Below are 23,811 nucleotides of genomic sequence, written 5' to 3'. Positions count from 1 at the left end.
TTTTAGCCCAACCTCTCCCCACCATCCACACAGAAAAACCTCTAACCAGATTAGGAGGTGCTTTAAACCTGGGCTATCTTAAACAGCTGAGGGGGGTTAGTTAGAGCCTGTTTCAACTCAGTTGGAACACAGGCAAAAATAAAAAAAAAATTAGTCAAGTTTGATAGTTCCTAATTCCCCTGCCAATGACAGACCAGTTCTCCTGCAATTGAGACAACTGACTGGGAAAGAATCCTAGAACACTGCAGTACAAAGGACCACGGGATATGCCCCCAAACACACATGGGCAAGTGCAGAAACAGTGAGGACACAGTAACATAAGTAGAACTTTGTTGAGGGGATGCTTGCAACTGGACTAGACTAATCTGATTGCTCAGACCCAGGTGCCAACCAACCAGGCTAACCACCAATGAAGACACACACTAACAGTGGCAACAGCACAGGAGCTGTCTCTCTGCAGACTTAGGAAGACATCGATGCACTGTTTACAATTAGTCCACGTTTGGAAAGATTTCTTCAAAACCCAGAAAACCAGAAACTTAATTCTTTTTTAAATGAAAGCTTAGATTCTGCAGAAGTTGATAGCACTCACCCACACAGATTCCTACTGGCCCTGGACAAGACAATTTTTTCAAGTCTTGGTCATAGGGATTACCATAAATATTGCCACTGACATAATAAATCAGTAAGGCATCTTAGAAATCCTATATAGACAAAATTAGAACAGAATGAATGCCAGTGAATATTAACTATTTGAAAATAATTTAAAGAGTCTAACAGCAACCATAAGTAAGAGGGCTCCATTACAGAAGCAGTTATTTCTCATCAAATACTCATACCAGAAAGTACTATCACAATAATACATTATTGCTTTATATCTGCAATTAGATTCTACATGAGTCTTAGCTGACCTAAATTCTTCTAGCATGAACATCTATTTTTGATCAATAATTCCAAATGCACACAATGAGTTACAATGCACACATGATTTACATAATGCCACCTACCTGCAGCTGCTAAACACAAAATCATCAAAGTAAACACTGGAATCACACAACTTGAAGTCATTTTTGCAACACTGGGTCTTCTCAAATCAGCTCCTTTTGTAGCTCTTCATGTAGACATGCTTCCTTTGAAATCAGTGGTATATGCTTTGAAATCAAGTCTTCCAGACTTTTAATTGCCTACTGAGAGAAAAAAATACATTTTAATAGAAATATGTCTTACAGAAATGTCCTCATCTATTTAAAATTATATCTTTTTGTATCATATCTAACAAAACAGAGATATTTCTTAAAAGAGAATTATACAAGTATATTTTACACTGCTGAATATCCTAAGTACCAAAAGGGACACTAAGCACATAACTAATCTTTTCCCCTTTTGTTTTTCTACCTTGTCCATCCTCCCAAAATAATCATACCAGCTATGTCCTGTTCCAAACAGAAGGACACAGCTAGAATTGGAGTCCTGCTGAAGCCCAGAAGATGCCCATATGGTCTCAAGTAAATTTATTTTAAGTATGCAAATTTCTTTGGGTCACTGAAGTCAGAAGATATATTATCCAATCTTAAGAATATCATGAGAGGAGTTGCCCACACACAGTTTATAAGTAACACAGCAACTCTGACTTGCATTTCTAAATTGGCACCACAAACTCGAAAACCATTTGAAAGATCCTGAAACTAAAACACTTGTTAGAGTAAACACAAAAACCCCTAAAACCTACAACTAACATAATATACTTTTACAAGAGAAAGTAGAATGCCCCTACCCTATACTGGCTCTCTTTCAAGCAGCTAGCTGCCCAGAATAAGGGCATGAAATTACACTACAAAATTAGATCAATTTTATAGAAGTCAATCTTTAGAAAACAATTTTGTACAGTCGATTGTGTATGTCCCCACTAAGCGCAGTAGGTCGGTGGAGCGTGTCCTCAATACTGTGGCTAGCATCGACTCACTGAGTGGTGCACTTTCGGTAGCTATTCCACAGTCCCCGCTCCTGACTGGAAATCTGGGTTAAGCTCCCAATGCCTGATGGGGCAAAAACATTGTCACGGGTGGTTTGGGGTACATGTCATCAGTTTCTCCTCCCTTTTTCCCTCCGTCCTTGAAAGCAACGGCAAACAGTCATTTCGCGCCTTTTTTCCTGGGTTATCCATGCAGATGCCATAGTATGGCGAGCATGGAGCCCGCTCAGCTGCACACTGCTGTTGTGAGCATTGTGAACACCTTGCACATTATCCTGCAGTATGTACAGAGCCTGGCTAGGAGCCGCCAGCACGAGGAAGACTGTGAGGAGGACAGACAGACACAGACATTCCTGAAAACATGGGCTGTGACAATTAGGACATCATGGCAGAAGTGGGGCAGGTTGATACAGTGGAATGCCGATTCTGGTCCCGGCAAACAAGCACAGACTGGAGGGACCGCATAGTGTGGCGGGTATGGGATGATTCCCAGTGGCTGCGCAACTTTTGCGGGCATAAGGCCTCTTTCATGGAACTTTGTGAGTTGCTTTCCAGCCGCCCTGAAGTGCAGGAATACCAAGATGAGACCTGCCCTGATAGTTGAGAAGCGAGTGGTGATAGCCCTGTGGAAGCTTGCAACGCCTGACTCCTACCAGTCAGTTAGGAATCAATTCGGAATGGGCAAATCTACCAAATCTGCTGTGATCCAAGTAGCCAAGGCAATCAATAACCTTCTGTTAACAAGGGTAGTGACTCTGGGAAATGTGCAGGTCATAGTGGATGGCTTTGCTGCAATGGGGTTCCCTAACTGAAGTGGGGTGAAAGATAGAATGCATATCCTGATCTTGGCACCGCACCTCCTTGCCAAATAGTACATAAACTGCAAGGGGAACTTCTCAAGGGTGCTGCAAGCACTAGTGGATCACAAGGGACATTTCACCAACATCAACGTGGGAAAGTCGGGAAAGGTGCATGATGCTCGCATCTTTCGGAACTCCAGGCTGTTTGAAAAGCTGCAAGAAGGGACTTTCTTCCCAGACCAAAAAATTACCATTGGGGATGTTGAAATGCCAATAGTTATCCTTGGAGACCCAGCCTGCCTCCTGCTCTCAAGGCTCATAAAGCCGTACACAGGCAGCCTGGAGAGCAGTAAGGAGCAGTTCAACTATAGGCTGAGCAAGTGCAGAATGGTGGTAGAAAGCTCCCCCCTCCTCGCCTCCTTCTCCTCACCCCCAGTGCACCACGTCCCTGCTCGTCCCCCTCCCTCCCTGCACTTCCTGCCACCTAACAGCTATTTGGAGGCGCTTAGGACTTTCCATGAGGGAGGGGGAGGAGCGGGGACGTGGTGCGCTCAGGGGAGGAGTCGGAGAAGAGACAGGGTGGGGCAGGGATTTGGGGGAAGGGGGTGGAATGGGAGCAGAAAATGGGCGGGGCTGGGGTTGGAAAAGGTGGGGTGGGGCAGGGACTGTGGGGAAGGGGTGGAATGGGAGCCGAGAAGAGAGGCGGGGCAGGGGCAAGGCCAGGGGTGGGGCAGGAGTCGAGCACCCATAGGGCAGAGGGGAAGTCAGTGCCTATGATCTGGGATGGCTCCTGGAGGCCAACATCATCGAATTAGACAGCGCTGTGTCTGCACTACCCCAAACTCGACCCAGGAAGGTTGATTTTAGCACTACTCCTCTCGTTGGGGAGGAGCATAGCAGTCGATTTTAAGAGGCCTTTAGGTCGGTGGAAGGGGTTGGTTGTGTAGCTGCATTGCTTATAAAATCGACCTAACGCAACTAAATTCGACCTAACCTCGTAGAGAAGACCAGACCTAAGAATCTGAAGTCAGCAAGAAGGGAACTGGAACGCTGATAACGTTCAATCAAATAAAGCAAATATATTTTATTTCACTAGCAGCCTTCTCAAAACACAAAATGACAGAAGATGCCTCAGCAACCACCAATAGATTACTATAAAGCAATGTAAGGTCTTAAAATCTGGGTGATAGAACAGAACAGAGCTGAGCTGACAGAGAATTCCAAACTGAAGACTAACTCTTCGTTAGTCAATGTTTCTCTATGGCTCTCAATTCATTCTTCAATTTCTTCCTCAAGGATGTTGACGAAGCCATCACCACCCACTTGCCTGGCCACCTGAACAATGTGTTTCACTTCTTTGTCAATGGTCGGGAAACTGTTAAAATCATTCACACATTCTTTCCATAGGTTTCACCAACATGCATTGACTGTTTCAGGCTTGATTGCATCACTTGTATTAAACATTCAATGGATGTAACTGGCAATGTTGAAGGACTTCCAACACTCCATCACATTAAGATTGGGATCAGCATCCATACTGCTACGTATCCATGAGAACGTAAGCCTCGTGTACGTGGCCTTGAAACAGCGAATCATGCCTTGGTCGAGAGGTTGGAAGATGGAGGTGGTATTGGGGGGGGGGGGGCGAGGGGGGAGAAAGACTACTTCAATGTCGTTATGGGCAAACTGGAGTGCCGCAGGGTGGCCAGGAGCATTGTCTACGATTAGCAACACTTTAAAAAGTCAAGTCCTTTCTCTTCTCTTTAAGGTACCATTTGACCTCCGGAATGAAATGCTTGTGGAACCAATCCAGAAGCGATGCTGCCGTCACCCAAGCCTTTTTATTTGATTGCCAGAACACAGGCAGGAGATTTTTTGTTCTTGCCTTTTACGGCACGGGGATTTGCAGCTTGTAGAGCAAGCCTGGCTTTATTAAATGCCCAGACACATTGCCACAAAACACAGTCACACTGTCTTTAGCTGCTTTGAAGCCAGGGGCTTGTCTTTCTGATTTTGAAGTGTAAGTGCGGTTGGGCATTTTTTTTTTTTCCCAGAAGAGCCCAGTCTCGTCAGCATTAAAAATTTGTTCCGGAAGATAGTCCTTTTCTTCTCTGATTTTCTTTAATTGTTCGGGGTAGGCTTTTGCCGCCTCTTCATTCACAGATGCAGCTTCACCAGTAGTATGCACGTTTTTGAAGTTGAAGCGGTTCCTAAAAAACTGTTAAGCCAACCTTGGCTGGCTTTGAATTCCTTCTCATCAGAAAGCTGTCCCTCTTTGGTGGGAGGTTGGAACAGCACAGAGAGGCTAAGAGCCTTTTCTCGCAACGTGTTGCCATCGATAGGCACATGTTTACAGTTCATGTCTTCCAGCCATAAGTTTAATGCTTTTTCAGTCTTCACTAAAGTCTTATCACGCACCTGGCTCGTCACCTTAGCAGTTATTGGAGCACTTGATGCCACGGCTTGACGAATTGCTCTCTCTCGAATCTTGATGGCACGGATGCTAGATTTGTTGCGGCCACATTTACGCACCACGCTGGAGACCGACATACCGCCAGTTATTCCTCCTGCGTTGGAACAGATCACTGTTTCTTCAGTTGAGCACCAGATGAAGTAGTTGGCTTGCATTTAGGGGCCATGTTGTACGAAAAATATGTACAGTATCTTTAAACACTAGAATCACACTCAGCGCAGCAAGATGCTCACACTATGAAAGGCACATAGGAACTGAGACTGACTGAGGGAACAGCAGATTCATGTCTCCCATCTCATGCTCACTCCGAGGCATATGATCATTGAATGGGATGGTGGGCGGAATTGCCCGCACTATTTACAGGTATCTTGTTATTTTTCTCTCTTTTTTTTTTTTTTTTTTGACAAGCACATATAGTTGAATTCATGCAAGTTAAATGCGTGTATTGTGCGACTCATAGCAAATCCATATTTGCTAAAGAACAGAATGAATATTGAGAAAATTACTTTTAAAATGATGAGTCTTTTCTGTTTAAACTCTAACACAAACAAAGCAATCCAGCTGTAGGTTGAAAGCTACTGTCAGCAAGATTAACATGTGAAAGTCTGGTGGTTAGCACAAAGAACAGACAGCCCACTAAGTGGGAGGGATGACTGCTTTGAATTAAGATGTGAAAAATGTACAGAAAAACAGGAACCTAAACTGTTCAACTACAGTAGCAAATGGAGTTGAGACAAGAGACATTTCCAAGAGACTCATCCCCACGAGGGTACACCTGGATAACTACTTTTGTGAGCAAGGTCACAGGAGAGCAAATCAAAACTGTGATAACTGAAGGATCCCAGTGAGGAAGAATGAGAGAGGATGACATGAAACATCCAAGAGCAGAATTTGCATCTCCAACACTGGCTGCCAAAAAGGGTCTCAGAGACCAACTAGACCTCAAAAAAAACGTAGTGCAGAAAAGCAAAATACTGCTATTTTCCTAAAATGACACAAAGGGAATACACCTAGATTAGTTAAGCAGAATATAAAACTAGATACATTGTGCATGCTATTTACTTGTTTGAATTCAATTGTCTCTGCTTATTCTTAATAAATCTTGTGTTACTTGTGAGGATTTCATGCACACCATCCCAGAGATGTGAGACAACCTTCCAACTATAAGAGAGAGTGCCAAGGAAGAGCATCTAGAGCCCAGTCCAGTGAGGATTTTTCAGTCAAGAAGGCACAGCCAAGAGGATCCTTTTAATTTAGGTCTGTTGCAGTAAGGCCTGTGGTCCTAATCAAGAAGAAATGTCTAATGACTACAGACAAGGATCAGATTTAAGAGGACAAAAAACAATAATCAAGGTGCAATCACCACCTATTCAAGTCAAGAAAAACATGTATTCTACATGTTAATGGAGCTAGAGAGAGAGACTGAAACCTATACAATGATGAAGACTATTACGGAGCAGAGAGACTGAATTAATTGCCGAGTTTTAATTTGTATCTTAGAAACATTCAGTAAACCTGTGTATTTTGATATATGAAAAATTGAATCTACGTAACAATACAAATAGAAAACACAATGTAAAAAAAACCAAAACAAAACACATAAACAGGAAGTTCCTAGATGGCTGTCACTATGCTAAACACTATGGCTGTTCTGAACCACATGGTAACAGCAGGGACAGATCTCAGATCCTCCTCCCTCCAAAAGCACAACTCTCGCCACCTCTTAAAGAATCTGTTATCTGCTAGCACAGTCTGTGGCAGACAGCTGAGAGAATCTGATGCCGTCCTGCTAGCACAAAGTGGTAAACACATATACAAGACAGTTCACTACAATAGCTCACCAATTTCCCTACCTTTACATTTGCTTCATATTTGTTTCTTTGTAAGTATCTAAAAATCAAATTTCCCCAGAACTTCCAGTCTTCTCACAGGAGTCTTTAAAACTATTTTCTTCTGCATCAGCATAAAGGCTGTGTGAGAAAGTCAGTTTTAATACTAAAACTTGCTCAGGGTTTTCAGAAGTTAAAGCATCCTGCTTCAGACAATGTCTTTACTTAAAGATGTCTTTCTCATAGGCGGCTTCCTGTTCTCACTGACAGAGACTGCCAAGCTCTGCATATTGAATACCCAAGCACACTTTTACTTGGTCTACTTCTGTATTTTTAGCTAAATGACTATTGCATCGTATTCCCATTAGCATCTTTACTCCTATCTCCTTTTCTTCTTCTTCTTCTAATTCTTTAAGCTACTTCTCCCTACTACTCCTTTTTCTCTAAGGCCCAGCACAGTAATAAGTATGTCTGCATAAGGCCACAGAACAATTCTGGGGGGCTTCTGTTTTCTATTTTGGACTTGCATTGCATGGGAGCTGGACATACTCATTGTTCAACCAGGTCCTTAATGCTCTAATTTTACCTTTTATTTCTGTTCCTCCAAACCCTTTCTCCAAATGTCACCATCTGTTTAATTATATCCTCCCCTTTGTATATATGTCCTGGCTTTGCTTTAAATCCATCTCCACTCTATCATCTTCCCCATGGAGACCTTTCCTTCGCTGGCTGAAGAATAGCTTCCACTTCCTCTTTTCCTTGTCACAACAGGCTCTATTTCATGCTGTCTCCCTTCCATGCTCACAGCCAGAGGTTGTAACCCTCAAAAGGTAAAATACCACACCACAGTACTCCCCCATCATGCTGCAACAGCTCATAAACACTTTGGTTACCAATGTGAGCCAAATCCTACTCACCTTAATCATGGACTTCAATGGGAACTACTCAGGAGAAGCAAGCAGGATTTGTCCCTGTGTTGCTTTGCCATAGCAATGCGAACCCACGTTTCTAGGGCATCCAAGAAAACCCTTCAAAGCCAAAGCTTCTTCATTGTTTGTTTGTTTTAAACATGGCAGCCATTTTACTTATTTAACCACATTCCCATTGGTTCCTTGTACAATAAAAATGTGCATTCCACTGCACAAATAAAAAGCCAATGATTTGTAATCAAATATGCCCAAGCCCAATTTAGATGCTAGATTCAGTTATACAAGCATTCAATACACGAAGTGAAACATGGTTTTTCAAAAAGAAATATTATAACCCCAATCCTATTAACATCCATTTTTCAAGATATGTCTTTTTTTAAAACTTGATGACACTTATTCTCTTAATACTGTATGATTTGCATATGTACAGGCTAGAAGGCAGACTAACTGTATTAGCAAATATTACTGTGGGATTCAAAATGCACATCAATCGTTTTCATGTCTACATCTAAAACCGTGCAGAACTTAAACAGTAACTTATTCATAAACTATTAAGGAGACTGATTCTGCTTTATAAACACCAAAGCAGTTTCATTTCCAGGGAATAAGGAGAGTAATAAAACTAAATATCCTGACATATCAAAAGCCCAGGGAAAAAGTTATTCTGATGCCTAGCAGTTCATATGCTGCTGTGCTTGTAATGGGACATTTCAACAAGTCACAGTTAAAGGCTATGGGAACTGGAACAGGACCAAGGGAAGAGGCTTTATGCCACTTAGAAACTGTGCCCCCTCTATTTCAGATTGCTTTTGTTTTAACATTTTGTTTGTTTATTTGTACACTAATGTTTTACTATGTGTTCTGTCAAATTACAGGAAGCTACAACACATGCACAATCGGTCCCTGAAAGAAAAGACAATTTCACCCTTTTTGCTTGCAAGGCCCTGATAGCAGCAAATCAGACTTGCACCACAGCATGAATATTGCACGCATTTGGCACAAAGGTCTGGCTAGGATCAGAGACAGCCATTCTCAGTCTAAATCTACACTCAAGTTTCCCTTCAGCCTACACAGGATTTGCTGTCAACTCACTTTAATTGTTGTGAGTTTACATCAGAAAAGCAAAATCATTAAACCAGACACTGTGGTGTCTGAACCACCACTGCAGGATAGGTCCTGAATGCAAAAGAATAGACTGGAAGAAGACAGAAGAGAAACCATCTTCTTGTAGGTTATAGAGATTTTTCCTAAAGAGCGAGCTAGGGGGGCAGCTCTTTCGAGGGTCAGGGCAGGGTTTCTTTGTTACAGGAACTAAGGGACAATGCACATGGAACAAGCACTTGAGAAGTCTCTATAAGAGAATCAGGGAGGACATGGAGGTAGCTCCTGATAGGATTCAGGCATAAGGGGCTTTCCCAGGTGGAAGGGGAAAGTCTTCTCAGCAAAAACATCTGATGGCATATATAAGACTGATACTTTTGAAAATGTTACCCTCAAAGTGACTTAAGAGCCTAAGCCCCATTTTCAAAAATAACTTAAGTCTCATTGAAAGTCAGTGGGCGGCCAGGAGGCCAAATTCCATTGCAAGTCAATAGGAGCCTAAATCATTTCTGAAAATGGGACTTAGGCTCCAAATTTAGGATAAAATTTTCAAAAGTGCCTAAGAAAAACAAGTTTCAGAGTAACAGCCGTGTTAGTCTGTATTCGTAAAAAGAAAAGGAGTACTTGTGGCACCTTAGAGACTAACCAATTTATTTGAGCATAAGCTTTCGTGAGCTACAGCTCACTTCATGCAGTATGCATCCGATGAAGTGAGCTATAGCTCATGAAAGCTTATGCTCAAATAAATTGGTTAGTCTCTAAGGTGCCACAAGTACTCCTTTTCTTTTTAAGGAAAACAAAAAACCCACAGTAACTACAGCACAGAGATCTGCAGGACAGACCTAGAGACCATCAGAAAAGATTAGCAGGCTCTAAGGAATAGGTCTATACAACCCTTCCCCTTCAAAAGTTATGTTTCTTTGGCCTAATCACCTTATTTTTATGGTTTCTAATTGGAAACAGAATAAGTTTCCTGGCATTAGATTATCTTACTCACTACAAATACGCTTGCCAACTACCTCACGCAAATACCATTAATCTTGGTTTTATTTGGCTCAGTCCCTAACTGCACACCTAAGCCAAAATGATAATCTCTCAAAAACCCTTGCTGTAACCCTGGATAAGGCATCATCTTCTATGGCCAGTCATAGCAACAGAGTCACAGCAGGATGGAACCTTACCTCCACCCAGGTCTTGTCTAGGTAAGAGATCTCATCGAAGGCACTCTCTTACAAATCACTGATGCAATTATTTTTTTCATACATAGCAAAAGATTATCTAAAACAAGCCCTAATGGGAGAACTCCCTATCATAAAACAAACTGCATTAATCTCTGGCAGATTTAAATCTGGGGTAGGAGCCATGTTCCCTTAAGGAAGTAAAATAATGATTGTTTGCAAGTTTGCACACAAAGAATCCCCTGAAGGGGAAAAAGTGGGCAAAGTTTTTACAAACAAACTTCCCCATGGTCATTTGCAATAGGAAGTTAAAAGTGATAAATGGGTTAAAATAATAGGAAACAGTTATGTAAAAAATGGCAAAAAGATGCATTAAAATGTTTATAAGAGCAATAAGAGACAAAAGTTTCACTCTGGAGCAGCATTTACTGAATTTTACTCACTAAAATACATACTTTAGAAAGAAAGCATAACAGTTTATCTCCTAAAGCTGCTAAGCAAAAATCCCATTAAGATATTCATCAGTCAGTAATCAGTCTCTAAATCTTCAGAAGCACATTTATGAGTTAGGAAACTTCTCCCACATATGTGGGGAAGACCTTATAGTGCAACATTGGTAAAACAATGAGTCAAAAGGTGCTTCCCTTTGAGTAGGCGTCATCTATCCTCCCACAAATTGTCTACCAGATAATCATTGTAATCTATTTATTATGCAGAAAAGCACATTTAAGTTGAAGTGAGATATTTGTTCTTAAAAAATTAATATAGGAAAATAAAGGCATGTTCCAAAACAGTGTGCGAAAGGATTTGGCACACAAATTTCTGTGCATCACCTGCACATGCCACTCTGAGTTTACAATCCATATATTTCAATTCAACTACAACTTGTGAAAACACTTGGGGTTTTTTAGGAAAAGGGAAGACTTTCAATCGCCTAATGAACATTAAAAAAAAAAAAAACAACCAACCCTCATTTATCCATAAGGGCTGAAAAAAGCTCCAAACAGCATGTAATTAGTTATGACTGCAAGGATTGGAGGGAGTGGGGTAGGAAGACTGCAAGAAGTCCGTGAGCCTACACAAATGGTATGCAAATCTTATAACACATGGAGCATTATAATACCTTTGCACCCTAGTGAACTTTTGGTGGGTGAACCAAGGCCACTGGATCTATGACTATTGGGATATGCTGTGTATATCTCCCTATTCAAGAAGGTGGTAGGGGAAAAGAACAAGTTATACCAACTGTGGCTCCACTACTGCTCAGAACCCTTAAGAGGAACTGATCCCTACTGACCTCTGGAGACTTCCTTAGCACACAGTACAAGCTGCATATGGGGGAGATAATTTGGCCTTTTCATGTGAACAACTGTAGCAGTCATACCAAAGAGAAGCCTTCCCAACTCAGAATAGCAATTTTGTAAATCATAACAAAATTTGACTAACCTGTCATAACTAAAATACAAAGTATTTTAAGACTATTGTTAATACCATACTACCATCATTCTCAAGTACATTGGACCAAATTTATCCCTAGTATAACCCCAATGCTTCTGTAAATTTAAGGAAGATTAAAACATTCAGAGCGTGTCTACATTTGAAAGTTGTTGTGGGTTTTGTTCTGAATCACTTAACACAGATAAGTTGTTGTGTGAGCAGTGCATCCACAATGCATTGTTATCCCCAGTTAAACTATCTCCTTTTGGGATCAGTACTTCTACCTTGGCCCTGAATGGTTTCAAAATAAGCACTCGGCCTTCTAGGCAGACCGCCCATAGTGCAATGATCTGCCAGTAGACTCTGAGCATTCTTGGATTTTTCTCAATTCACAGTGCAGATCACTGCTTATGGGCTCAGCCAACAAGCACTGACTGGTGGGACATGATCGCGATACAGACTGGCATGACCAGGAATGGTGGCTGAACTTCAGGATGACAAAGGCCACCTTCTTAGAAACCCTATGCAGAGCTCACCCTGGAGCTGCAACTGTGGAACAACTACATGAGAGTTCCCCTCAGTGTAGATATGCACGTGGCCATTGTTATCTGGAAGCTCACAACCCCCTAATTTCTACCAGTGAGTATCTAACCAGTTTGGTGCTGGTAGATCAGCCATTAGGGCAGTTGTAATGGAGTTGTGGCCTGCTATCAAGAAAGTGCTGTTCCCCCAGATAATATGGCTAGGCAATGCATACAAAGCTATTGATGGACTTGCACAGCTGGGGTTCCCAAATTGTACTACAACCATTAAAAGGACTCATGTGCCCATTCTTTACCCAACCATCTCCCAAGCAGGCCTCAGGCTTCATCAACAGAAACAGCTGTTCCTCCACGATGCTCCTGGTCTGGTTGATCACTGTGGCAGATTCATCAATAATATGTGGGCTGGGCTGAAAAGGTCCATGATACCATGATCTTTAGAAATTCTGGGCTGTTTTCTGTAATGAGAAATGGAGCTTCTGGTCCTATTATCTGTGGACACGGATGATGTTGACATTCCTCCAGTCAACTCTGCTTCCCTTGCTTATGAAACTGGGCACCTGAATAACTGAAAGGACTTATTAAAAAAAATTAAAAAAATAAAAAGTTCAGCATGCATTCAAATTAGTGCTTTTGTGGTCACAGATTTGTGTATGTTTTGGGGGTTGGGTCAGAAATGTTCTTTGCATCTTGGGGCGTGGAACGGTGGTAGAAGGACCTGAGTCCTGTGAATAAGACAGTGAAGGGGGTTCTCCCAGTATGCACGGTTCTCCATGTCATCTGGTGGCACGGAATTTTGAGAAAATGTTCCTTGAAGTTGAAGTGAAGGGTGTATCCTGGTATACAGAGTTCCGAGGGAGAGGGCTGCAGAACACGGGTAGGTTGGGGTGGTGTCCTTCAGTATAATGTCACTATGTTCTCCATTAAGGTTGTTTGCCTCTCCATGATCCTCAGCAACTGTGCCTGTGAAGTACTAGCCAGTGCCCTGTCCTTTTTCTCTTCTATCATGCTTAAGGAAACCTTCCCTCCACTCCTCTGTCCACACACTGAGGTTGGTAAACATGTCAACCCTTGTTCTCTCTCTTCATATGTAGATTGGTCAGATATTCACTCACTGATAGTACCCCTATCCATGGTCATGCCAACGTGTTAGGTGCTACGTAGGGAAAGAGGGGAAAGTGAGTTATTGTCCAAATTGTACTCTCTATGCCAACAGTGATAAAATGTTGCTTTTTCCTGATTTTGGAATCCCTTTCCCAAAGACTCTCCCCAGACTTCAGGGAGCTTAGAGATGGTAAGATGTTTTCAGACAGACATTCTTCCCTGTTTGTGTAGGACTGCTGGGCCTGTGGGGATGAGGCGTGGTTGGAGGATGGGTTGGGTCACCTAGAAGGAAGTTTATTACTTGCATGTGCACCTATGCAGGCTGCCAGTGGCAGGGCAGAGAGGAAGACGGGCCAGCAGGGAGAGGCCATTAGTTGCATATGTACCTCTGCAGGCTGGGGATTGAGTTTGGGAAGGGTGAGGGAGAGCAGCAGATGCAGGCTACTAACTGGATGAGCACCTTGGTAGCCTATCTTGAAGGATGTTACCCTGTGGCATGTTCCCAAAAGGCAGAAAAGGATTTTGTTAAAAAAAAGCAATGCGCAAACCAGGACAACGTGCTATACTATTACTTGCCAGGATGGTGCTTGAGAGCTTGTGCAGAAGTGGAAAGGAAATGCAAGGTATACGAGCAATACTGAGAAAGCTGCACCGCTGTGCAGCTAGCATGCCAAAACAGAACACTATCATTCTCTAACACCCAAGGATCAGCATAAAATGAACCACAAAATAAAAACAAATTCCATAGTAGCCCAAAGAGGGGTATACTTGAATGCCTTAAAATCCCTTTCCTTTTTGAAGTGTCTGTGTAACATGAGTTGGATGATTTACCTCAAAAGAACTAAAGTTTGCTCAAATCTGAAGGAAGGCATTAATAAAACTGTGAGTCAGAAAAGCATTTGTAGTGCTTTTTCTTTCCTGTATCTGCTGCTACAAGAAGTGTGCCTTCCTTTCAATCTCTCATTTTTACCCACATGATGGTGCCCTCTTGAACAGAAGGGTGGGCTGCTGACAGGAGAAAGATGGAGCAATAAGCACCATGGCAAGTGCTGTGGAGGTGGGACCTGGTAACACTGAGTGGTGGTTGGGTTTGCATATTTCAGAGAAATAACAGTAAAGAGTTTTTAAAAGCTATGGCACAGCCCCCATTTTGAACACTGGGCATGTTGGAGATTAAAAGCTGAAGAGGTGGAGGGAGGATAGCCCAACATGGTGGCATCCTGACGGTATCTAAGTTGTTTAAATCTCCCAGTACAGTTGTATTGTAATACAGCACATAATACTTACTGGAAGAGGTCTCCTCCCCAAGCTGGATGTCCACCTAAGATTCAGGTTGGTCCTCTGCTTGTGTTTTTTGAGAGGAGGTCTTTTGGGTCTCTAGCATTGTCTGAGTTGGGGTTCAGTGGGCCGATGAGATCCTGAATTTTAGGATAAATCCCTCTGGATCTGCATCTGCCAGGGTATCCTCAATGGAGTCTATAATATGCTGTGGTTCAGTGGTGGCATCTCTGTCAAAAATATGGTCCAGCTAATCATAGTAGCTGCAGAGCTCTTCCAGAGACTTTATTATGTCCCTAATAGTCTTATGACAGGACCATGACAAGCACAGGGCATGGCTGCTGGATAATCAGTTTTTTACTTGATATGTGTGAATTTGCCATAAGTTGTAGTCACATAGTGCCTCTTCTGGCTGTGGCCAACACTTTAACAGAGAAATTATATCTTGTCAAGATGACCCATGAGCAATCGAGAGCACACAGGTAAAATAGACAGGCCAATCCAGATAGCCAGCAAAGCAGTGTAGGATACCAGGGAGAGGATTGCCAGATGCATAACAGTTGTTTCAGGATGGGGATGCAGCCAGAACTCTCTGTTGCTGGTAAACTCATCTCACAGTTTAGGAAACCTCAAATAGTAAACCTGCTTCCCAAGTGGGTTTCTTATCACAGGGTAAGACACCAGAAGATTCGCAACAAGAACTCTGGCACATGGATGTAAGGCATCTTATCACAAAGTAACTCAGGTTAACCTACAACATCTTTCAAGTGTAGATAAGACCTTAGTCTCCTAGTCTACCTACCTGGCTCCTGACAAGAAAACCCTGCTTTTTTTACAAATACATGGTATGTGGTAAGACTGTTGGACATTACAGAAGTTTTTATTGCCCCTGATGCACACAAACACCCCACTGATTTCAATGGGAACTGCATAGCATGCAGAAGATATAGCATAAGCTTTAAATGAATTTCCATCTTTTCCTCCTCATCATAAAAATTACTTCACAGCCTGCAGTCCTCACTACCTTTTCCCACAGAAAAACAATCTATGTATGTTAGTCCTAAATTTAACCAGCTTCAGCTCATGACCTTTAGATAAGCCATTCTCCTGGAATCTAAACCAGTCTTTTTCAAGGTCACAGAGGCACCCTTTTAAAAGGAGAGTCCCCTCTCAGTTGAATTTTCTCCCAATCTTGTGATATACTGTTACAATAAACATAAAAACTAACTTGGGTCACCTGTATTACTTAAGTTAGACACTTACTTTTATTGCAGTGAAAAAATTCTCAATGAATATTTTTTAATTACCAGTCACACCATGCACATGTGAAACAATACTGCTATATCTCAGTTTCCTCAAGAAAAACAAAACACTTATTTAATTATAAATACTGTCATAAACTAGCACACAACTTACCAATTTAAAAAGCTTCTATCTCAGGACTATAAGAGTCTGCTCTGCTGAGCTTTACAAATCAGAGACTTTGCATACAGCAAAACATAAGGACCCTGCTTACAACAACAAATGATGTTTAAAGAAATTTTCACTCCTGTGAAATAAGCAAACAAGAAATTCTGGGATGGAAATAGACCAAGAAACTACTCCAATGTCCATCCCCCAAAGGACTTCAGAGTTGTGTTCATTTATTTCAGTTTGGCTATGAACAGAACTAACTGCTGCCATCAGAGTGCTGCTCTACTGGACGATCACCACTACTGTGTGATGGCTTTCCACGGTTATGGAATAAAAGCAATTTCCACTTTACTACTTCTTAGTGGATTAAGGTATGCTTAGCTATAAATATACTACTAAAGTTGTTAAATGCTCATGTACATTTATTAATCCCCATACATATTAGTGCTATGGAAGAAATAATCCCGTATTTATTGTATACATACATCTTTTAGAATTAAAGGTCAATATCAAAATGCACTAAAAAGCTATTTCTAATCTGCAGCCCACAGAATTTTTTTTTTTTTTACCACTCTGGATAAATTGTATGCACCTAGATAATTAATTTAAACTAAATATTTATTTGGCAACCAAATTATCAAATAAAATATTTTTAAAAGCTCTAGTTGATTTCAGTTTTCTCCAAGTCTTTGCCAGTTGGCTGCACCAAGTTTCACTCACCCTACTGATAAACAGTATGGGCTTAGTGTTGCATACATAAGACCATCAAAAACAATGCTTTTTTTTTTTTTTAAGTAAGTACCGCACAGAAGAGACAACAAGAAGATCAGTACAGACAAAAATGGAAAATCATTTGTGTTTGACCTTTGATAAAATAAGCAAACAATGGGTCAAGGACATTAACAATTCCCTTAAGCATGAAAGGGTGAACTTCCATACCTAAAAATATTCCCTTCTGTAGCAAAAAATCTTATGGCAATCTTAAACAGTAGGAATGGTTTTGAGGGAGCTACAGTTCCCTGGTGACAGAATGGAAATCCTGACAACTTTAGCACTAACATTGTAAAAGTATGTTATTACTTGTGGACTACAGTTCACTTTTGAAGAAACACTATTAAAAGTACAACCCCCAAATTTAACTAATTGCAATTAGTTAGAAGAGCCTACATGAATACAGTTTTTGGTGTTCCCCCTGCTGGCTTTGCACTTAACTTACAAATACTATTCCTCAGAGCTGGGTATTACTTGATAATACTGATGTTTAAAGGATGTTTTGGCATGACAAGGAAATGGAAAAGGGAAAAATAAGATTAGGCCTGTCTATCTTAGAAAATAGATGACTAAGGGAGGTTGGGGGTGCAGGAAATATGATAGAAGTCTATAAAACCATGAGTGGTGTGGCAAAAAGTGAAGAGAGAAGTGTTATTTACCCTTTCACACAATACCAAAGCTAGGGGTCACTTGATGAAATTAATAAGCAGCAGGTTCAATACAAACAAGAGCAAGTGTGGAAAAAGTACAATGCAGAACCACCTTGTGAAACTTATAACCATGGGGATGTTATGATGGCCAAAAGTATAACTGGGTTCAAAAAAGAACAGGATAAGTTAATGAAGGATAGGTCCATCAGTGGCTATTAGCCAAGATGATCAGGGTCACAACCCCATGCTCGGGGTGACCCCCCACTTCTGACTACTAGAAGTGGATCACTCCAAATTGCCCTGTTCTGTACCCTCCCCTAAAGCTCTCGTACAGGCCACTGTCAGAGACAAGATACTAGGAAAGATGGACCATGGTCTAACCCACTATAGGAGTCCTTATGTTCTTATAATGCTGAAGTTGTGTTTGTTAAAAGAAAAAGGCATGATCATTTCAAATACATTTTTATTCACATAATCTATCTGAAGTTCTGGATATATGTCCAAAAGCTAAATAATCAAATACATGTATTAGCACAAGTGCCCAACATGAACCCGGCTCCCAACTAGGACTCTCCCATCACCCATTAAACCCCACTTTTACAGAAAAAGCCTGAGACAAAAGAAACTCTGAAGTGTGACCTCAAGTTTAGCAAATTTGGGTTTGAGCAAACAACCGAGGGAAGCAAGTTCCAGAACTGAAATTATAAAAGTGTAGTGCTGGAAGGGACCTCAAGAGGTCATCAAGTCCAGACCCTTGCGCTGAGGACCCTTCATTGAAGTAAACAATATGCCTCAACCCCCTCCTGATTAAACCGAGGAGTTTTTAGTTCATACACCTCAGCTGATTTCAAAAGCTGCAGTATCTTCCAGAAACAGGGCTAATCTCTCCAGTAGCCAGGATCCAAACCATCTACCACTTTATAGGTTAAATAAAAGTTGTTCTAAAGAATACATTTTTCCATGAAAACTTTCATGAAAGTTCTTGCTGAGAATATATTTTTGAGTATATTTTTATACATTTTCTATACAGCTCTAGTTAAAACCAATCAGTACCTGGAATTCAGTAGGTAAGGTACTTTTTGCAGAAGTGCTACTAAAGAAATGAGTATATATATTTTGCACTAGTTGCAGTTACTGGGTAGTTCAACTTCTAAGAGGTGTGTGTTTCATAAAAGCAATCCTGAGCATTGTCACTATCCGAGACTTCCAACTCATCTTAGTCTGAGGCTGTGGACATTAGTAACAAAAGTGGGCACACTTCCTCAATCAAGGGAGCCAATTGTCTATTTACACAGTCAGTTAGCATTTTCGAGATCTTATCTAGTTTGAGTTTCAGCCAGCTTGCCCGCACATGCACACCTCAGCCACAAAGGTAAATAATATATTCAAACAGAGGTGACAGGATTATTTATTTCTGAGTAGAAGGGGGGGAAAAATCAAAGTATTTTCATTTTATCACACAGATTACAATGACTATCTGCACGCAAGAAACAGGAATCCTTTAAAAAGGTTTCCTAGTAAAGCTAAATTATATTGACTGACACCTATTGGAGAAGAAAATGATGCACAGAAAAGTTAAAATGAATTAATAATAATAATTTATAGAACTAATGTCATTGAGAAATGTCATCATTTTGATCAACATAATGGAGTTTACCCTAGAAAGTAAACACAAGGACAGAGAGCGGGGGGAAAAGGCACTGCGCAAACATATATGCCTCAACATATGCTTGAAACACTCCTTCTATTTAACAACTTAGTCAGGCTTTTTGCTATTTTGAGAACAACCACAACCTCCCTCAGTGCTGCTCAATTTCAAGTGACATAACTTTGCAACTATATGTGAAGCTGAAATTGTGAAAGGTCCAATAATTTTTTACTTACATTTAACTCTCCTTTAATTGCATACATTGCAGTACTTTGATTATTGTTATTTACAGAAGTAGTAAATACTTACAAGTCTGGAGTTACTGAATTGCAGTACTTCCACTGCAAAATATGCAGCAGTAAATCCCAGGTGTCAACAACCAAAAGCTTTCTTTTTCTGTAGTATATCAATGAAATTCTACTAAAATGACATACTACTGGGATTTGTTCTATCTTCCAATACACTAAACATTGTGAAATCATACACTGCAATACTATACTAGAAAGTTCATAAGCCAACTTCTCTGCTGGCATGATTTAAGTGCCCGTTTATATCAATAGTGAATTTGACTTGATATCTTTATATATAGTTACTAACTGACTACAAACTTCTGTAGCTTTCTTTAACATACGGGTCTGAAAAACAAAAGAATCTGCATTAAAACCCTTGTAGTCTTTATTAGGAAAACTGCCTGCCTCATAGTTCCAGTATTTATTCAAGTACAATGCTTTGCACATCTAACATTCCCGCATCTACAGGGTTTTTGATTCTTTACAAACATTAATGAATTGATCAAACATCCCATCCAGGTGGTGGACATTATCATCCTCTTTTTACCTATGTTAAATCCTTTCCCAAAATCACTCAGTTACTCACAGAAGTGTAAACAAACCCCAGATAATACTAAAACTAATAAAAATCTTTGCTACCAAACTACAAGACCCAAGTTTGTGCTAAATAAGTGTCTAGGCCCCTAATTTGCTCTGTTATAGTGGTGCCATCCAATTAAAAATCAATAGGATGCACAAGTGTAAGTGAGAATTCAGTCTCTACTGTTTAAAAGAATGTTTTTGTTTATTAAAATCTAAACCTGCCAAGAATCAAAAACAGTCATGGTCAACAAATCATTCCAATAATAATAGCAGGACCGTTTGCACAATAGCAAAGAATGTAACAGAAGACAATATGCTGGAACTACAGTCAGTCATTTTCCTGAGTTCACAGCCCGCACACAGTAAATGTCAGCGGGCCAATTTAAATGTCAGAGCACAGAATTCTGCCGTTAACGATTCCCATGCACTCCAACGAAGGCGAGTTATGCTTTGGGGCAAGCGAGCGTGACACGGGTGTAACGGGGGGAGACTGTGGCCCCGTGACTCGGCTCTCGCCAAGGTTCTGACACCCCGCAGCTGAAGCGCAGAGACCCCCAAACCCCGAGGAGACGGACACATGGGAGAGAGGCTGAGCGCACTTGCGGTGAGCTCTCATCGGGACTACACGCCGCGTTACTTCCTCTTCCCTTAGGAAGATGCCGAGCCGGGCATCCCGAGGGCGAGCCGCTCTAAGCGCCGGGCTCACCACCGACAAGCCCCCCCTAGGGAAACCGCTCCCCCACTCCGAACGTGGGTTGCCGCAAGTAAACACACCCCGGTCAAAGCGGGGGCGCCCCCGAAGCCCTGCTCGTGGGCGTGATGTCAGCTGCTCCCAGGCAGCCGCCGAGTCAGGGAAAGCGCCGGGCAGCCCCAACGCTGCGAACAGACGCAGCGGGGAGGCTGCCGAACAAGCATCCCCAGCAGCCTGCAAACTCTTCACTCCCCCCGCCTCCCCTCCCGGGGACCCCCCGCCCCGGCTGCTGCTGGGGCAGCGGCTTTCCCAGACCTACCTCTCAGCGGGTCTGTCAGCCCGGGACGCCCCCCGGGAGCCACTTCAGAGGAAACGGGCAATAACTTTCCCTGCGCTCCAGGGGTGCAGCCCGGCTACGCCATCCGCAGCCAGCTGCCCCGGGCGGAACAGGCCGCGGCGAGAGCCGCTCCGAGCTGCCTGCGAACGCCCTGGTCGCCCCGAGGAGGAGGAGAGAAGCGGCCACCCGCTCCGCCAGGAACCTGCGATTCACCCCATCGGGCTGCGACTCCCAGCAAGTTGGAGCAACACGCACCGGGGCGGGGCCTGATTCCCGGCCGCGTCAATCAGCGCCCAGCGGCCCTGCTACTGGGTGAGGGGCGGGGACTGCGCTGTGATGGGCGCGCGGAGCCTCGGCCCGCGGAGACTCCTCCTCCCTCCGGCCCGCTCGCGCTTCGCCGCCCTCCCTCCGCCAGTTGAGAGATGAGCCTCGCGCGCTCCTTCGCCTTTTTCCCCCCTGTTCCCGGGGCGGGTTGTTTCCTCGCAGCAGCGGCGAGCGGGGCCGGGAGATTTCCTCAGGCGGGGACATGCACAGCGTGTTGAAGGGAGGGACTCGTCCTCCAAGCAGCGAGACACACTGCCCGCAGTTTGTCTTGTACGTTTTACTTTGGTTTAAACCCTAGACACGTTATGCAACATTCCAGCTCCGTTTTTCCAGGACAAGTTTGCGATATTTTAACTTTGTCTTTTCAAGATCTGGGCAAAAGATTGCCCGATCTAGCCCATGCCCCCCCCCCCCATCTTCCTAATTCTGCCTGTTAATAACGGACAAGTGTAGATGAAGGCACTCCTTTGACATTAAAAAAATATCTAGTCATATTGCTGTAGCTGGATCCAGATCCTGTCAGTGGATCTTCCTGGATCTAGACAGTTTTTGGTTGCAGTCTCCCAAATTCTACTGCCTAAATAGAGAATATTGCCACTCTTGCTGCATCTTATAAATCTGGACCCTACAGTGCAACAGTGTTACCAAAAAAAAATTCAGATTCAGCATCTGTATCTGATGGATTCTGCCAAAGAGTACCATCAGAAGACACATCAAGTGTTGCTTCTACTATTATATACAGACACACACGCAAGTATTGCTTCTGCTATTACAGATGCACACACAAATTGACTCCAACACATCCTAATACTGAAAAAACTCAGTTTTGCCGTTGTATCCTATTGCAGCTGGCTAATTTTGGGCTGTATAACCCTGAATTTTACTGACAAAACCTTCTCTGACATATGCACCTTATCCTAATCCACTGTAATAACCCAGATCCCAAAGAATCATGGAGCAATTTAGGATGATATAGGAATTATACAGTCACAAAGTGATTGGCTGGGATGTCCCAAGGGCACTTTTAGATCCATGTTAGGTAACTAAGTTCTCTATGAACTGTATTGACTGATCTGCTAGAAGATTAATTATTGTTGTAATAAACAGGCTGAATAATTGTTTTCTATGCTAATACTGTACGTAAACATTTAACAGGACATTTAAATTTCATGTACATTATAACTCTGGAGGGAAAACATAACCGTGGTAATTCCTAGAAGAAGGAAAATAATTTGAAAAGGAGATGGTTGGTTGCTATTGTCTTCAAGAAGTTAGATGAGCGAGTCTGTGCCAAGTTCCTTGTTTTATAGATGGAAGTCTCCCTTCTGCTTATAATAACCTTCAAACTGACTCATATTAATAGAATGAATCAGGTCTTTTAATTATGCAGAACAATAGAAGAGAATGCTAGTGAGAAGTGGAGTGAGCTAACTGTAACTGCATTGGACTGGAAGGCACGACTCTTGGCTCTGTCAAGAACTCACTGCGTGACCTTCAGTAAGTGACATAACCTCTGTGGGCCTAATTCATCCCTGTTGTAACTCAGCAGAAGTTAAGGGCAGAGTTGCTTGGGAACAAGTATTTCCATTCTGTGGAGAATTCTGACACTTTGGGGAAGAATTGTTCCCAGTTGGAATGAAAAGCCAAAATTTTGAAACTTCCTGCAAAACAAAACCAAAAAAAAAAATAGAAATTTGATTTGTGACCATCTAGATGTTTTGTTTAGATAATATCAAATAGTTTTATTTTTAAAAATCAAAATGTTTCATTTTGTTAAGGTAAAAACATATTTCAATAAAATTGAAATGTTTTGTCTTGACTGTGGTTTCAATTAAATTCACAAACTTTTACTACATTAAAATATTATTATATATATTAACTGTGTGTACATATATTATAATTAATATTTTAATATATAAAAATCTAAACTATGAAAACAGTATTTGAAACAAAACATTATTGAAAACCTTATTTTGAAACTAAATATTTGGATGTTATCAAAACAAAGAAGTTTAAATTATTTGTTTTGACATTTTGCTATCATTTTTAAAAATTAATATGTTCCTGCAAAACATTTTGATTGTTGACAACTGCATTTTTTTAATGAAAAACTGTTCTGTCAAAAAAATTTCAGCCACCTTTAGGTAAGGGTTCATAATAGATGAATCCTTTCTGCCTCATTTTACCAAACTGTAAAATGGGTTTGCTAATACTAATCTCTCTGACAATTAATTATTATGAGAATTAATTACTGAGGCAGATTTTTGGGTCTGTAAAGGCTGCTTTATGTTGCTCTAATGTGCATTCCCCAACTTCCCCTTTAAAAATAACCACCATACTTATCACATATAGCACTCCACAAATTTTAACAAATTAAAGGCCTGCTCCTCCTCCCCCTGAAATCATTGACAAAACTCCCATTAACATCAGGGAGAATAAAACTGAGCCAGATTCCTGACAAC

The 23,811-nt window shown here is 41.7% G+C and overlaps 1 protein-coding gene across 6 annotated transcripts in view; it reads right to left on the bottom strand.

Moving 5' to 3' along the window:
- TGFBR3 (transforming growth factor beta receptor 3) overlaps nucleotides 1–21,314 on the bottom strand; it is a 178,411-nt gene extending 157,097 nt beyond the window's left edge. For 3 of the 6 annotated variants that reach the window (XM_073357091.1, XM_073357089.1, XM_073357088.1), the window contains exons 1-2: nucleotides 21,008–21,314; nucleotides 1,008–1,187 (exon numbers count right to left, since the gene is read on the bottom strand). In XM_073357091.1, coding sequence (XP_073213192.1) covers nucleotides 1,008–1,068 — 61 coding nt within the window. In that variant the 5' untranslated portion in view covers nucleotides 1,069–1,187; nucleotides 21,008–21,314. The remainder of the gene's footprint in view (nucleotides 1–1,007; nucleotides 1,188–21,007) is intronic. The other 3 variants (XM_073357090.1, XM_073357092.1, XM_073357087.1) reach the window with 2 other exon arrangements.
- Between the last annotated feature and the right edge of the window lie 2,497 nt (nucleotides 21,315–23,811).

The sequence above is a fragment of the Lepidochelys kempii genome, chromosome 8 (assembly GCF_965140265.1).
Source record: "Lepidochelys kempii isolate rLepKem1 chromosome 8, rLepKem1.hap2, whole genome shotgun sequence".
Lineage (NCBI taxonomy): Eukaryota > Metazoa > Chordata > Testudines > Cheloniidae > Lepidochelys > Lepidochelys kempii.
This window is presented reverse-complemented; position numbering and strand designations above follow the sequence as displayed.